Source organism: Seriola aureovittata, chromosome 11 (genome assembly GCF_021018895.1).
Source record: "Seriola aureovittata isolate HTS-2021-v1 ecotype China chromosome 11, ASM2101889v1, whole genome shotgun sequence".
NCBI lineage: Eukaryota > Metazoa > Chordata > Actinopteri > Carangiformes > Carangidae > Seriola > Seriola aureovittata.
Window position 1 is genome coordinate 14,474,740 of NC_079374.1, and position 16,645 is coordinate 14,491,384.

Below are 16,645 nucleotides of genomic sequence, written 5' to 3' on the forward strand. Positions count from 1 at the left end.
TAAAGTACCCACACACACAGATGTTTCTTTAAGCTTGGCTTAGCAAGTAGCCTGGGCACTTACTACAGTTACATCATTTAGTGCCAGGCCTCAGGTGCCACTGGATGCTAAGCAACCACAGACAGAGGGAAAAGACATGGAAATGGGTTCTGCTGAGGAGTTTAAGTAAACCGCCTAATCTAGTTACATCAGAGACTTTGTTCTACCTCATTACACTTTGCCTGATTAATATCTGAATTTGCCTGAAGAAGCTAAGACACACGAAAGAAATTATGTAATTCACACAGAGCAGGATATACATATATAGATATACAGCACAAACAGTACATGGGTGCTGCAAGAAACTATATGATACAGTGGGTCCTGGAAAATGCAGGGGATTATAGAAAAATCATTCAGATACATTGTTGAGCTGTTGTCATGGTGCCCAAGATTGGCCCTGTTTACATAGTATATACATTGTAATTTTGGGGTTATTGTTTTTATATTGCATCTAAGTGTTGAGTAATCTCTTACATGATATAATCATAATACAGTTTAACTTTTTTTATAAACATATATGGATTTTATGTTTTGCCGCTTATATGCTGGACTGATGGGAAAAGTAAAGATTGATTGCTAAGACAGACTGATTAAAAAGAAAACTATTTTTTCTTTGGAAGATATTTTAAGATTGAGATATGATGGGTGATGATTGTTTCAGGCCTTGCCAGAGTAAAAAAACATTTATCTATTTATTTGAATTCAGTTTTTATTTGAATCTGATGTTGACTATGAACTGACTTAAAAAATGTCTTGCACAATATAACCTGTGTTTTGCCATTGATTGTCCACATCTCAAAATTTCCTTAAGCAAGATGCTGAACCCCAAACCCAATGTGTATTTGTAGGAAAAATTAATTTGGGGCAAAATTGTCTCCCATATTAAAGCAATGTAATAAGAAAACTATGAATTCCAAAGTGTTAAAAATCTTAACTGTTTTATTTACCACAATCTTTCATATCATATCTATGCTTAACATATACACTCATAAAATGGGTTATACTGTACATGTAAAACTAACACAAAAAAGAAAAGTCAAAAACTCAGGTAGGCTACACATCTCATGCTTTGCTAAGTTCATCACATAAAGCCCACGTAACATATTTTATAGTTAACCCAGCAATGAAACTTATTTCAACATATATTGCAATTTCAGTGCGTATGTGACTGCGCAATAACCGTGACTAACAGTCTGACAGGTGGTATATGTGTGCCCACTTGTCTGCTTACGTAATCCATTTGCTATCCTTAAATGCTAGCTAAAAAGCGGTTTGAGAAATGATACAAATCGCTCCACAATCTAAGCTAGCTTCCTCTCCTCATCTCCGACCAACAAATGAACACAGTAAGGAATAACGGCAACCACACCAAGAGGTACTGAAGCGCTCTTACAAAATGACAGTATGTAAAACAGAACCTCAGTGTGAGTGGGTATTTTGATGAAATCGTACAGCTGCAGACATGTGAGAGTTGCTGTCACACACATGAGTTTAAATCTGGTTTTGTAGCCGTTTTTCCCCTTACAGCTCTGAGTGAACATCTCAGAGTTTACCGCCAGGCCCAGACCAAACAAGGCTCCAAGGTTTCTAAAAAGACCAGCAAAAGGGGTGGTGTCGAGATGGATCCACTCTGGGTTAGCACACCACTTCTTGGCTTTAGTAACTGACCAAAGAAGATCAATGTCCATCAATTTGAGGAGCAGATAAAAGCAAACAGCAATACAGAATAGAAAAACATTGGTCTGGAGGTACACTTTCAAGTTTGCGCTGTAGACTGAGGGGATGTGATCAAACACCGCAGCAACCAGCATTCCTGAAACATGTAGAAAAGACAAATATTAATTCTTAAATAAACAACAACAGCATAAACCTGACAGTCTGTTTGTGAATGCAAGATGGAACTCACCTGCTAAAAGACCAAGGATAACCTGATGTGGAAAATGTGTTGCAATAAAAACCCTGGATATGCAAACGCTTATCTGAATGACCCAAAAAGCCATCCACAGACCAGACCTCAGAAGACGAAACCTGAAAGGACGGACATATTTAGACATAACCAGGAACGGTAATAATGGTAAAAGAAACATACCACCATGGTATGGTGCAACATAACTGCCCACCTTTGAAAACTCTGCACAGATGTGGCACTGGAGGAAGGCCTGGTAAAGTTGAGAGCAGAGGTGATCATCACATACCACACAGAAGATGAACCCATGGCATGACCAGATGGACTACCTGCAAAAAGAAACATCAGTGTTTGTGTTGCTTTTAATGGTGTTAGCTAAAATATGCTGCATACATGATACTAACCTGGCCCCGTTTCACATGTGATGGGAAATTGCTCCAAATATGGGAATGAATTGTTGTGGTAGAAGTGAGTTTCTTGGACCCACCAGTAAGGTCGCTGACCAAAAAGAATCCTAAAAAACAAGTACCAGATTAAAGATAATATATGCACAGAATGTTGTAATGGTTCGTTTATTTAGCTGAGAGTTGGCTTACCATTTGAAAATAAGATTGAACCAATCTCCAATAACAGCCACCCATATCATCTTGGTGCCAACATTGTGACTGAGATGGAACCAGAGAGGGAAATAAACGGAGAAAATATTACGAGGGTCACCCACAGCTGACATGAAGCTGAGGAAGTCGTGACATTCCCTGTAGTTGTTCTGCAAGTGCTGTATAACCAGCACCCCGATGCTGTGGACAAAATCCATCTGAGGGTCCCTTTCTGTGTGTGCCACTGCAACAGCGGCTTCCTCTGCACTAGTAAAAGCACCATGAACCCTCTTCCACGTCAGATAGCTTTATATCTCAACCTGGCATCATAAATCATTCGACAGAACCATGGCAACAACTTCAAGCTCTTCTATTTGGACCCACAAGAAATAAAATAATGTGTTCCCTGGTCATGAGGGATCAGCATTTTAAGACAAACTGTTTACACCTAGACTGTGGAGCCATTAGATTTTTTACAGACCATTGCTTTTACAATTGTTAAATATTAGCCATTGTACACACTGAAAGAGACAGTGCACCACGTAACCCCTTGGATCCTTTCAGCCTCATTAATATTCTCATTCTCTGTGAACGTAGCAACAAAATGGGCTTCCCATAATATTGTAACTGAAAAACACAGCCCATCTGGCATCCACAGCTGAGCATACTGACTGTACCTATGATCATTAGTTTTTTGCTTTCCATGTTAAACTAAACAGTCATCTTTGTGAGACCATCTGCATACACAGCACCGACAATGATATAATACGTGTGTGTTTTTAACTTAATGCTGCTGAGGACTCTGGCTGGGACAATGCACTTTCTCTTGTTGGGACCAATGATTGGGACCCATCCTATGGACCCATATGCACTTTCTAAAACTCACCACATGGTGGTGTGAAGTCGCAACAAAGACATAGGGGTAAACTTCACATTGTGGGTACCTCAAGATGCTCAAAGTTTGCATTGCTAAGAATAGTTGACTATTTCATATTCAAATAACGGTATGGAAAACACAGTGCCTATGAATTGCAAATAGATCACTACATGAGGTGCTTTTACTGTGATACTCTAAATACATGAGGTGCTTTTGATGTGAGACTAACTACGGGGATTGCTTTTGCCGTGATACTGTAACTACAGGAAGTACTTTTACTGTGACGCTGTAATCTTGTGCTGATGGAGTGTTTTTACCCTGTGGTACTTTTACCTAAATAAAATTTTACCAAAAAAAAGAATTGCAAATAGATGACTTGTAAGCGGAAGAACAACTATGAAGAACGATGATAAAACGTTATTTCCGGTACTCAGTCCCCGCCCCTTGTATGCAGACCGCCGATTTTTGAAAGTAACGACTGTTTCAGTGGCAAGACGTAAAACGAAAAGACGGATTTAACGGCCGCATTTTAAAACTTGTGAGTATTGGACAGAAATGTAAACGAAGTGGCTTTATTTGAAGGTAGTTTGTAAACACGCCAGTTGCTTTCATTTGCTGCATAAGTAACGTAAACTCAGGGGAATATACGGCTAACTAAGAGCTAATGTTTCCTAGCTAAAGCTAGTGTTAATGTTGCCAGTTGGGGTTGACCAGTCAAGCTGTTAGGTTTGAACGGTTACTAAGTGATATTCTGTGAGAGTAATGCAGCGCTATTTGGGACCTCATCAACGTTACGTTAACGAACAGAGTGTGAGTTCACAAAAGCGGCTAGGGACAGTAAACAGATCGCACTGTCCTAGTTTCAACTGACTGTTGAAACTATTCTTGACAATTTACAAACCTGCCTCAGTTTGTTTGTCAACAACCAGACTAACAACGGCAACGCTCTGCAGGAATCTAGCTAGATTGACATGAAGTTACAAAAGCTTTAATATTTTATTAGGTGGTACTTATTTAATGATACTTAAAACACAAAATCTTCTTTTTGTTGAAATTCTCTCTTTGGTAATTTGTCTAGTCTGCCAAGCATTAAACTAGTAAAGCACAATAATACACTGACATTACCAGTGACAATCTATAATCAACAAGATACAAACCTTACAACAAAAAGATTTTTAATGCAGTTAGAATAATACTGTTCTTTTAAATGCACACAATGGGCATTGTGCTGTCTGTTGTTTCTCATCACAGATTGTCTGACATCTGAACATTATGGCGTCCATTACTGATCCAAACGTGAGTGTCAGGTTCACCAGTGCAATGGAAGAGATCCACAACAAACAGCTTAAAACATATGGGGAGATAATGGACACAACTACAGAGTTGTGCCAGTCTCATAGACAGTTTGTGAAGACAGCACATGGTAAGTTTATTTTTTGGATATCTAAATATTTCACTTCATTTTTTTTTTTAATCTAAGCTTCATTAATTCTTTCAAATGTAAAGTGATCACTAGAGCTTTTTTTCTGTTACCTTACCTAAACATTAACAGTTGAGTAGGAAATTACTTAAAACCTTTTGCCATAAATGGTTGTAGCCCATATATGGCTCTTTTAGGTAGTTTATAAGCCGTGCGAGGCTGTGCTTCATAGTAATTTTTAAAACTCCTCAACTGGAGTTATTCACAGTTACAGAGATGAGTGCAGACAACCCCCCTAATCACTGTAAAGCATGGCTGCAAGTGGCCAAGTGCTTACATGAAATTGGAGTAACACCACTGTGAATAAATATATGCCATCATTTTTTAGTTCCAATTAAGAATACTATTTATCGCTAAATGTTAGTCTTACAGCTTCGGTATGATTAGTGTCTTGGTTTCCAATTTAACACAGAAAACAAATATTCACAAGGTTGTGGGTTAGTGAGTGTGACTCAATCAATTCAGGGCTTAGGGCCATGACTATCATTTATATACAGTTATTGTTGACATAAGAGTTGCTCTTGTGCTAGATTTTGCTGTTTTGAATAGTTATTTATTGATATTTTCCCCTTTGGTGCAGATACATGTTTAAAGAAATCTAAGGATGATGAGATTCTGTTTGAGACAATACAAACATTCAAAAGAGGTGAGTTTCTGCATGAGGCCACAAAGCATTGCCTCTCTGATGTAGATGTGTGACACTCACAAGCAGCTCTGTGCTTATATGTTTACATGATTGGTGAAGTTACTGGTATCAGCCACACACCCTTTGTATTTTTGTACCAGCACTAAAACTGTTATGTGCTGAATAATTCAGTCATTTTTATAGCCCCATACTTGTGTTTTGGGACAAAAGATTGTAATGCAGCTTCAAAAGCTACATTTTTTATGTGACAGACTTGGACTTATGCAATGTTTGTCCCCCAGATTTGGAAGAAAAAAATGCATCATTGAAAGAGAAACAGCATGCCATTTCTGAAGTGATATCTGAGATTCAGCAGAAGGAGATGCAGAAAGATGACATTATTCAGAAGATAGAGAAACTTAAAGAAGAACAAGCCAAGAGAAAAGAGTGTAAGTTCATATTTTAAAATTAAATTAATGGTGTAGATCACAGGTCTTAATTTGTATCTGTAGAATACAGACTCCTATAGTAGTTTGTTTTTCTCTCTTTCAGTAATCGTGTCTCAAAATAAAGCAAACAAAGACAGACTGAGGAATCTCCAGAGAGCCAGACTAATCTTTCAAGATCATTTGGGGATGGAGATACGAACAATCCTTGGCAAAACACAACTGGTTAAAGGTATGTCAAACACAAACATGTACATTTCCATATTAGGTATCTTTCTTGAGTCCATCAATGTTTTTCTGCATTAATAGCAATTGATATGGCAATTTTTGGGAGTTGCAATTCTTGTATAGCTCAGATGGTTTTCTAGCCGAGTAGCCCTCTTGCCTGAAACTTGTGGGCTCTGAGTCTAATAAGAAATAGGTTTGTATCCTTATAGGATTGCCCTCTTTTGTTGCTTCCTAGCAAAACACTCTCACAAGTGTAGAAATAACTTTAAATTCGAGCAATGTAGTCATGTAGCTTACACCCACCGATGACCCCAAAACCAACCAAAAATAAGTGGTTTAATGAGAAATACAATCTAGCAAGGAGTACTGTACAGGAGAAAGGGCTATACTAGATCATAGAGGAAAATGGAGTAAACAATACCTAACAAATACATTCACATCTTTGTGAAACACACAACAGTAATTGTAGCTTGTCTAAAGTTGAAGTAAATATGATTTTAGGATTTACAGAATGTGTTTGTTGTCCTTGTGAAGGTGAAAAGTTGCAGTTTGTTTTCCGGAATATCAACCCTTCAGATCAGGACAGCGCCTACGTTGTGACAATGGGGATTAAAGAAGACGGATCTTACCAGAGTAAGTTAAAAACACAGAAACACCCACACTGTATGTCAGAAAACTGCTGTAATAAAAAACTTGTGTGCAGTGTAATGAAAGTGTGGCTTCCAAGCCAATCTATTCATATCAGTTTATCTCCCTCATTTAAAGGATATGACTGGCAATATTTAATTTTCTCTGTTGTCAAAGAAAAAATAGAAAACACCAAAGCAAACCATCAATTGATCATATTGAAACAATATTGATTGTGTACCCAAAATCAATCAGTATGACAGCCACTTTTACCATGAAACCTCAAAAACATGCAATTTTGGGTGTGTTATTTTTAAATGTCACTAACTTCACTTGAGATTGGAGTAGTTTTGGTTGCATATTAAACACAAAGGGCTCTAAGTCCAATGGTCTTAAGCTCGTGGCGCAGATGCATTTAGGACGTGTCCATATCACTTTTGCTATTTTAACGGTGGAAAAAAAAGTAGCTGTGCCAGGCGCATGGTTGTAAAGGGTTCTACTTTGTTTCTAAATTATTCAGTGTTTTGGGTGTAACATGCAATAAACCAACCAGAGTGCTATCTTCCATTCCCTTTAAAAGCCAGGCGCGCTTGCACCTTGGCGGATTGCGGTTTGTGGCGATTTGATTACAGCCCAGTCCCAGCGTACGCATGCAGCAGCTCTGTGGGCCCTGAGGGGCAAAGAAGGGTTGAGCGATTCAATGGACTGGGCACAACTCTACAAAAAAGCAATGGCACAAATCACAACATTAGACTTCTTTTATTAATATTATGAGAAGTGCAAATACATTTTTGGTTCATTTTGAAACTGGTGGGCCACATTTGGTTTGGTGATGAATGGAAAACACTGTGGCACTTCTGCTTGTGCGAAACAGACAGAGTGTCTGTGCATTGTGTGCCGTCCTACAGGTATGTAGGCGCATATTATTCTCCTGACATTGCGCCCTTAAAATAACAGTGAAATACTGTGCCACTGACTTGAGACCAGGTTTTTGTTGGTCAATTGAACAATTGCTTTTCATTGCTGCAAGACAGTAGTGTGCCAACAATGTGCCTGACCGCACCTCATTTTAAGACCAACACGCTCATGGGTGCAAGTGTATTTGCTATTTAAACAACGTGGGTGCTGGATAGGATAATGACAACTGCGTCTATCTAAAACTAGCAAAGACACTTGGTTTGCACCTTGTGCCGGGTGTAAGATAGGGTCCAATGGGTTGGATCAACGGAGGACAAAAAAAATCCATCCATTTTTCTTGAAATATCCTCTGCTCATCTTGTAAAGCTTGTTTGTTTCATTTATTTACTCTGACCTGCTGCAGTCTTCATTTTGATTTTCGGCTGCTGCAAGCTCTAGCCGAACTAAACTTCAGTAGAAATGTTTAGGAATCTAGTAAGAGGCCAAAGATGCATGAAAATGTTGTGTGCATATAGTGCACTAGACTGTATATATGTTCTTTTTCACCCAGCTTTTAATCTACACCAGCCCATTATTTATTTAACTGTTCAACCCCACTTCTGCCATTGTGGGGCTCCATAACAGGACCAAAACTGGCAACATAGAAGTGAGTTAGGGTAGGTCTAGCGTTTGTAGTTGTTGCTGTGTTATCATTTGCTGCCATGCGAGTTGCAGATTTAAGCTTGGTGAGCCGTATAAGTATGGGAGCTGTGCATTAAGAATCACTAATCTAAAGCTTGATGTAGCTTATTTCTCTGTGCCATCGAGCTTCACTGTTGTCCAAAAACATTTCTGAAATGTTCCTTCATTCTAATGAACACGACCACTGTATATGTGTATTTCGAGTCAATCCTGTATTCCTGTTCTACTGCTGTAAATACTCACTAATGCACAAAATGTGTATTAATCCACGGCTGAAAGTAGTCCTTAAAATTTAGCATCTACTCCTGTTTGAGTAACATTTGCTAAAAACTACAGTGCCTGGCTGTTTCAGGAGATTATTTGACCTTAAAAATAAAGCTATACATTTGTGACTAATTTTTCAACATTTACATTGGAACAAATGGCTGTGGGGAGCAGTGCCACAGACAGGAAAGTTAAAAAAGTTTTTTATTGCACCCAAAGCTTTGGCCTTTTCAAGGGATATGTTGACAAAATAAAAATATTAAAATTCACTATCCTATCCTATCCACAATAAGTATTGCAGATTGCTTCTATAAGATTTACCTAAATCTTCGATTTCTACAGTTGTGTCTAGTGACCCTGCACTTGGGTGTTTGCCAGTCTTGGAAAGCCGGCTTCAGGAGACCAATAACTTACCAGCATTCCTGGCAAATGTCAGGAAGGAGTTTATCTCTCAGGCTCGCCGCTAAGGTTGGAAGGATGGAAGGACAAGGAATCATGCAGGGAAGTTCTTGTTGCAATGTGGACTAATATAAGCTATAAGAGGACCCTATGTTCCAGAATCTGTTCATATTCCCCTTGATTAACTAAAATGTAAAGCAGCACAGTTTTAATCTATATCCACAGCCCTGTAACTAACACATTATCTGCTTTCTCAAGACTAATATGTATATATGGATTTACAATACACCTTTGTGGGCAGCAATTATCGCACAATATAAATAAATTTGGACATCTAACTGCATAAGTACTGGTGTTTTATGTGTCCTCTCTCATTTGTTCAGAGCATGGTCATGCTTCAGTTCACTTAACTGTATTCTCTTCCCAAATCAGATGTTCTTTAAAAGTAAAGATAAATTATTTGATTATTGACATGTTGATGTAAACAGTTTTCATTTATTTTTCATGTTATTACTCATCTGAAGTATATAGTTTTATTTTCCTGGGCTTCATTTTCACTTGTATTAATCATATCAATCTATTAAAACATATTTATTCAAATCTTCGCAATAGTTGAGTTTGGCTGTACATTGTGGCATAAATAATGAAAAAGAAAAATTATTGTTTGGATATAAAAGTTCAAATACAGTGTGAATCCTAACAGCATTACAAAATAACTCCAGCAACCAGTGACAAAAATCATAGTTCCTACCAGCAGAGGAACATGTATTATCGAACTGAGTGCTATTGTTTTTATAAACAATTTTAAAGCCACGAATATCATCAGTCAGTACATAGGCAGGAACTTGATTTGTATTTTTAATTCTTATGAGGCCTTTCAGCCATTGTCATTTTGTAGTTCATGTGTCAGGTCAGTCAGGCATCAGATGATTTGACTCTACAAAAGACAGGCAGCTCCTCAACATAGGCTGACGGGAAATGGCCTGTCTGCCCGTTAAGTTCACCAAACCACCAGCCGTTCTCCTCTTTTGTGTAAATGTCGAGAAGATCTCCTGTGAAACACAAACAAATCATTTTATTAGTTAAGATATAAACTTCTGATGTTTGAAATAATCTGCAGCTGAGTTGCAATTTACCTTCTTTCAATGTCAATTCGTCATCCTGTTCAGGTGTGAAGTTGTATAGGGCCTTGCATTTTCCCATACTGCGCAACTCTGATGTTTGACCTATAAAGTGTTAGTATTTTTTATAGCTGTAATTTCATTGGAAAATTTCCAAATGTGGTTATTAAAAATAAATCTGCGTGTGTGTGCTCTTGAAATGTCTTACCCTCTCCTTTGTCATCACCTGTGTGAGGTAGGGCTCCATTGACAGTGCTGTCACACTCTACAGCTTCCTTTTCATGTGTTGAAGCTGTGGAGGTGACCTGGTCACTTGCATCTGGTGAAGGCTCCACAGACTGTTGTGTCACCAGCTGAGCCGGTCCTTTGTAAATGATGGAAGCTCTAAGTGACTGTCGGGATCTGAATGGTGTCCTCCTGAGTTTGACTTGACGGGTCAGTTGAAAAACACTGTGCTCACAGTCCTTTGACAGAATAATAGTTTGGGTTATGTTTGATCATCTGCATTATTTCTCTTTAGAAATGTTTAGTAGGACAGTAAACATATAGTGGTTGACAGCTATCGCCAATCCATGTTGTACGGATTAGAGCTGAAACAACTAATTGATCAAAAATGAAATGCCAACTATTCTGATTATTAGCTAAAATGCCAAACATCACCAGGTCCAGCTTCTTTTTCCTGGATTTTGCTTTTCCTTGTATGTGAAAAAAATGGATCATTTTCAGACCTTGCGCTGTTGGTCAGAAAAACTATTTAAGCTATTTTAAGGCATCTCCTTGGGCTTTAGGAAATTGGAACAATAATTTTTCTCTATATTTTCATTTTTTATAGATCAAGAAATTGGATGAGTAATCAAGAAAATAATAAGTACATTGTTCCATATGAAAATAATTTTGTTGCAGGACTAGTAGGAATGCAAAATTACCCAGGCCTATTTAAAATAATAGAGATCAAGGTTCCCGTGTTGCATATTACAGCTAGTGTTGATGATGGGGTACTTCAGGGGCCGTGGGGGTAAATCAGACAAAGACACCGAGGCACCCAGGCAGCAGTCGCTTAATTCAGGCAGAATAACCAAATGAGGAATACTTGAATTAAAAGACTGTCACAATAAGCATAACCATCACACTGTAGTTCCAGTGGACCTGCTTTAAATGCAGCCATTATGCTGAGGGAGAGCCTAATTATTTGTTTTCACATCAGGACTTTTGTCATTAATGTGGGGATTCAAACCAGGGACATTACAATCACAAACTCCCAATGATAAACAAATAAGCTACCATGTAATATAAACCAACAGACTGTCCTGAGGATGATATATGTAGTCTTACCTTATCTTTCCATTTCACAATGCTGTCACTAAATCGATGAGAGGACCTGGGTTTTCCTTCTAATTCAAACAGTGATACGGAGAGTTTGTAGTGAGTTGCCTCGAGGAGATCCAGTTTTAGAGTGCTCTGCAGGCAATAAGATGACATTAATCAACCCATCAACAAATCTAATCTATGATCAGTTTAAAGTATATATCCATCTGTGTATACACCACTCTCCATCTTTTCTACACACACACACACACATGCTGAATGCTGTTTACCTCATCAAGCTGCTGTTCAGTTTCCTCAAGGTTCTTTTGGTTTGAGAATGAAGGATTTTCAGAGTACATTTTCATCAGCTTTTCAATTCCTGCAACAACAATGTCAAAGGTGACTTAGAAACAATTTCAATTACCTTATTTTGCACTGTCCATTATGAATCAACAATTTTTACATCTCCATCAAATAATATTGTTTAATTTTAATGCATTATTTAATGGATAGTGCGCTCAACTAACCTTCACAGTCTTTCTTTGTTTTTGTAATACTGTCCTCCAGACGCTTGAGTTTGAGTTTGATGGCCTCTCTTCTTCGGCCTTTTCCCATCAGTGATTTGCTATCCTCCTCCTGATTTACCAGAAAACAGATAACATGTATTTATCGAATCACACCACTAACTATGATGGTCTTGTTGTAGTACTGATTAATGGAGTGTTTCCAGGAAATTTTACTAACATGCTATTGTTTTTATTGCACTGCACTCTGCACATTCATGTACAGTATATAACCTTTATTAAATCAGGTAAATTCCATTGAGGTTATTATTATATTTTCAAGTTAGACCTGAGTGCTTTGAATTTATAACATGTTAAAAAACAGTGACTATATCCAGTATTAGAACGCACTAAAAATCAGCCGTCATGTCAGGCCCTGTCACAAACTGACAAGTACATCTTTGTAATGTGCAGCTTGCACACTCTCATCAAAGAGACACCCCATGCAGAGATGACTGGGTATGTCTTTGAATGGATGAGTCACTGGATGAGTCTGTGGCCTGCAGTCAAACTTCAATTCAAAATGCAACAGCAGATTCTGAGAGTAAAACTGCAGACTTACAAAATAGTCAGCCATCAAAAACTCAGCTTTGTTATCTTCAGCTGTGATTCTGTTTTCCTCCACCAGGATTTGTATGTCTTTATCCACATCCACCCTCTGGACCAACTGTTGTATCTGTCTTTGGCCCTGGAGGAAGATAAAATACATATCAGTTAAAATATCCATCATGGGATGTTAAGTTTAGATGAATGTCAAGATGTCTTACATGTTTGAGGGTCTGCCCAAGACTGGACATGTGGAGGTTGTATCTATTCAAAATGTTGCACAGAAGTTCAATTCGCTGTTTCTCCAGCTCCTGTATGATCTATAAAAGCAGAAAGTAGTGCTGTGATGCTTTCTGTACACACATTTAATCAACCCCTATCCAGATTCCTGACTTTGTCATTCACTCTGTGAAGCATGTAATACCCTAATATATCACCTTCTGTTGAATGATTGTCTTTCAAACCTGAGGCAAAATTAGAATAAAAAACAAGGTCATAATGATTGGAAAGATTGTTCAGTAACTAAAAGATCATGGGCCAGCAGCTCAATGTCCTGCGGAAATGTCCTTGAACAGAGTTTCCACATTTTTCCATGTGCTGCTATTCTTTTCTGATGCATGTATCTCAGAAAATACAGGATGAAATAAGTTTGCAGAACACACCAATTATTAAGTGCTCCAAACTGAGCACTTGGGTGGTAGACTGACCTGATGCTTACAAACCATTTTCTGCAAACAAAAGCTCACTGGTTCAACTCGTATCACAAATGAGGTGTCCTTGAGCAAGACACTGAACCTACTGTACCTCTTCACTCACAAAAAGCTACTCTGGATAAGAGGAACAGCTTAATGCCTACAAAACAAGAACTAGGAACTAGCATTCTCCAGCACCTGGTAGCAGTTTTTCAGTGTGTTTTCCCACTTGAGTCTCATCTGATGACCCTCCATGTTGATACTAAAGTACTCGTCATCCACCCGCGCCTGCATCTCTGCCGACTTAGTCAGCCTGTTAAGCATCTGTTGTCAAGAACGGGAAAAAACATCTTCAGTGACCAGTTTTTCCACAACTTTTCTCTCCCAGTGTGAAAAAGCACATATGTAGTGATGAAACTAATGCGGTAACCACATACTGTACCTTTTGTTTTTCCTTTTCTGTGCAAATCTGTTTGTTGTTCTCAACAAAGTTGAATAGAGCCTCATGTTCTCTTGTCAGTCCAACTAATTTCTTCTTTATCTGTTTTAGAAATGAGGAAACACAAGAAGTTGCATAAATAAATCACAACACAACAAAATTATACAGGTAAATAAATCAGGAATATGTTTACATTCAATGCTTAACTACGCTAATTTTAAACATATTTTGTATTCCTGAGTTTTGTCAGGTTATTTCTGGTGATGTGCGTATGTTTGAGATGCTTTGAGTCTTGGAGTCTTGGAGTCTTGGAGGTTGATGTGAGTTGGGATATTTTTATAACAACTTTGAACTGCCAGATTCAAAACATGAGCTGTTGCACTAGAGAAAATGACACACACTAAGCCACATACAGAAGGAGTAACAGGGTTTAAAGTTTAAAAAAAAAAAAAAAAATTACAACTGCTTGTTAAACCATTTATTGTTTGACATTTCTATATTTATATTTCAGTTATCATTTTATTCAGTCATTATCAATTTCATAACACATTATCGCACTTTCATAATGCAGAATAAAAGTTGCTAATAGCTTGGTAATGTATGATGTTCCACAGCAACAGCTAAAAGTAATTTTAAGTATAGTCATAATACTTTATAAGGTCAAACGTCACAGTGGCCCATGATCAATCTGCCCATTTTAAATGAAAGCCTATAATGTCGTGAGCATTATGGTGTTTTGTCTAAACGTAATGAGCAGAAAGTGTAATTATGTCTGATTGTAATGCCTTCATGACAGCACTAGGATTTAAGATTTTAAACCTGCCATGCAGAATGAATTCTTGACCTTGTGAAATGTTGGGATCCTACTTTTAATGTCTTGTCACTATTTTAACACAACGTAAAGCATTATTAAAGCTTATAGCATCTCCTAATGCTCCTAAACATATAATAGATTATAGATACATGCTTTAAACAAATGTTTCATGGATTAAGGATTTATGGATTAACATGATGATAATTGTCTTTGCGGCAGCTGAATCTTAACTAAACAATATTTTTAATAAGTGTTTTTTTTCTTCCTTTTTCTATTTGGAGGAAGGTTCTTTACCTTGAGCTGCTCACTCCAATTGGCAGTAACAAGTTTTCCAGTTCTTTCAATGGCACTGTCAAGCTATTGAAACATGTTAAAGGTTAGAGACACATCATAACTTGAGGCTAAAAAAACAGAGATAAAAAAAAACTAACTAATGAATGACATACAGGCCTCTTCCTCTTATTATGCTCGTCTAAGACTTGTCGTATTTCCAGAATTGCTTCTTGTTGAAATGCATTTCCTAATGATCTGGAATGAATAACAATGCCATGTTTAACTCCAGATCTCCCTTACATGTGTATAATCTCTGGATAGGCACAGTTATGAAGTGAACTGAAAACTGAAAACTACCTGTGGGCGTCGGCTCTTGAGTACATCTCATCTGACACATGACACCAGGCACTGTAGGTGGAACTGAGTGGGGAGCCAGCAGGAAAAGGTTATAGCTGTGGGCTAATTAGTCTGACGCTATGTTTTGCTCATGTCTAACCTGCTCGGTGCATGCTATTTTCCATGATACCATTATTTCTGTACAACACATGGCAGTTAGCCCCCAGGAAGATATTATGTTAAACACAAAACAGACAAAAATGGTAACAATTAAATATTTAGCACTGTCCCATACTTGTTTGACATTCCTTTGGAGGCCCTGATGAGTTTGCCAGCAAGTTTTTGCAGTCCTTTAGCATAAGTAAGTTCCAGCTCAGCCCTAAAACAGGAAAAGGTTGCAACAAGGGGCGATAACTGAGTCAAACAATAACTCCTGTAGTCATTAAAACTGAGTGTGAATGCCATAACTGTACTGAACCTACCTTTGCTGAAAAACTGTCATAAGTTCTTTGCAGAAGTACTCCCCACTTTTTGAAAATCGTTTCACATTTTGATACAGTAGGTTGTACTGAAAGACAGTGAATCAGCCTCCATGAGATTTTTGCAATAATGGACTGAATCAACTGAGTTGAAACCCATACAAAGTTAGATGTGACTGATATAGTGTTGACACCTGCCTCTTACAAGAAAATTCATATAAGACAAAGTTTTTTCTCCATTGCACTGAATTTTCAAAAGACATACTCACAGAGCAGCTGCCGATAGGATCCCTCATCTTAAGACTGTGGTTGTTTGTTGACTTTGGACCTGGAACTTTGACCACCCTCCTCCCAAAGTCACTCATGCGGAAATCACCTGAGCTTTTGTCAGTGCACTATACAAAGGAAAATTCCAGTGAGAGGGAAGAAAAAAAGACACTACAAATATAAACTGAAGGTGGATGGCAAGTAATTCTGGCACAGGTATAGAGAAAGGGAAAGATACAAACACAAAACAAAGGCCCATTCATGTTCCTAAGCCTGTCCGTGGTGACTACAAAAGTAATATTACACAATCAGAGTGGCTTTATTATTTTCTGTTGAAGTAGACCAACTGAGTGCCACTTTGTAATAGGTCACCCATTATAAATAGTTACATCAGTTTCTTATTTGGACATCCTGAAGACACAGACCATCATTAGCATTCATTTGGCCTGTCCAACACTAATCTAACACTCACTCTTTATATGTTTATATATTTTGGTCATAACCAACTCCTCCGGGAAAAATCTGGCTCTTTAGTTCTTAAATGCTCCACTATGTTCACCAGCTAGTTGCTAACTGTGTCTGTCTGTTGTTAGCAGGTAGTGTGCAATGTTTTTTTTTTTTTTTTTTTTAGAGCTTCTTCACAGAAAAGCCCCCTGAGGCTGAAAATGACACTTTGAGAGCTGTGAAAATAAACCAAAACAACAAGCTGGAAGATGCTAAA

The 16,645-nt window shown here is 37.9% G+C and overlaps 3 protein-coding genes across 4 annotated transcripts; 1 reads left to right on the plus strand and 2 right to left on the minus strand.

Annotated features, from left to right (window-relative positions):
- Positions 1-1,343: 1,343 nt before the first annotated feature.
- On the minus strand, positions 1,344-2,762 carry LOC130177659 (glucose-6-phosphatase 2-like). Its single transcript, XM_056389560.1, has 5 exons — positions 2,545-2,762; positions 2,353-2,462; positions 2,163-2,277; positions 1,949-2,070; positions 1,344-1,855 (listed from the first exon to the last, which is right to left on the minus strand). Exons 1-5 carry the CDS (start codon positions 2,760-2,762, stop codon positions 1,344-1,346), a joined length of 1,077 nt encoding a protein of 358 aa, XP_056245535.1.
- Positions 2,763-3,790: 1,028 nt separating this feature from the next.
- Positions 3,791-9,968, plus strand: spc25 (SPC25 component of NDC80 kinetochore complex). Its single transcript, XM_056388547.1, has 7 exons — positions 3,791-3,959; positions 4,673-4,844; positions 5,482-5,547; positions 5,829-5,975; positions 6,079-6,204; positions 6,735-6,833; positions 9,033-9,968. Exons 2-7 carry the CDS (start codon positions 4,694-4,696, stop codon positions 9,155-9,157), a joined length of 714 nt encoding a protein of 237 aa, XP_056244522.1. The 5' UTR covers positions 3,791-3,959; positions 4,673-4,693; the 3' UTR covers positions 9,158-9,968.
- Positions 9,569-16,005, minus strand: nostrin (nitric oxide synthase trafficking). 2 transcript variants are annotated; one of them, XM_056388546.1, is made up of 16 exons: positions 15,927-16,005; positions 15,661-15,746; positions 15,474-15,557; positions 15,200-15,262; positions 15,016-15,097; positions 14,864-14,926; positions 13,759-13,857; positions 13,515-13,640; positions 12,846-12,944; positions 12,641-12,766; positions 12,043-12,151; positions 11,806-11,894; positions 11,543-11,668; positions 10,419-10,674; positions 10,226-10,315; positions 9,569-10,141 (listed from the first exon to the last, which is right to left on the minus strand). In XM_056388546.1, the coding sequence occupies exons 1-16, from the start codon at positions 15,951-15,953 to the stop codon at positions 10,005-10,007; spliced, it is 1,662 nt and encodes a 553-aa protein (XP_056244521.1). In that variant the 5' UTR covers positions 15,954-16,005; the 3' UTR covers positions 9,569-10,004. The 2 variants fall into 2 exon arrangements, with proteins under 2 accessions (XP_056244521.1, XP_056244520.1); XM_056388545.1 differs by having other exon boundaries at positions 9,569-10,315; positions 15,927-15,990.
- Between the last annotated feature and the right edge of the window lie 640 nt (positions 16,006-16,645).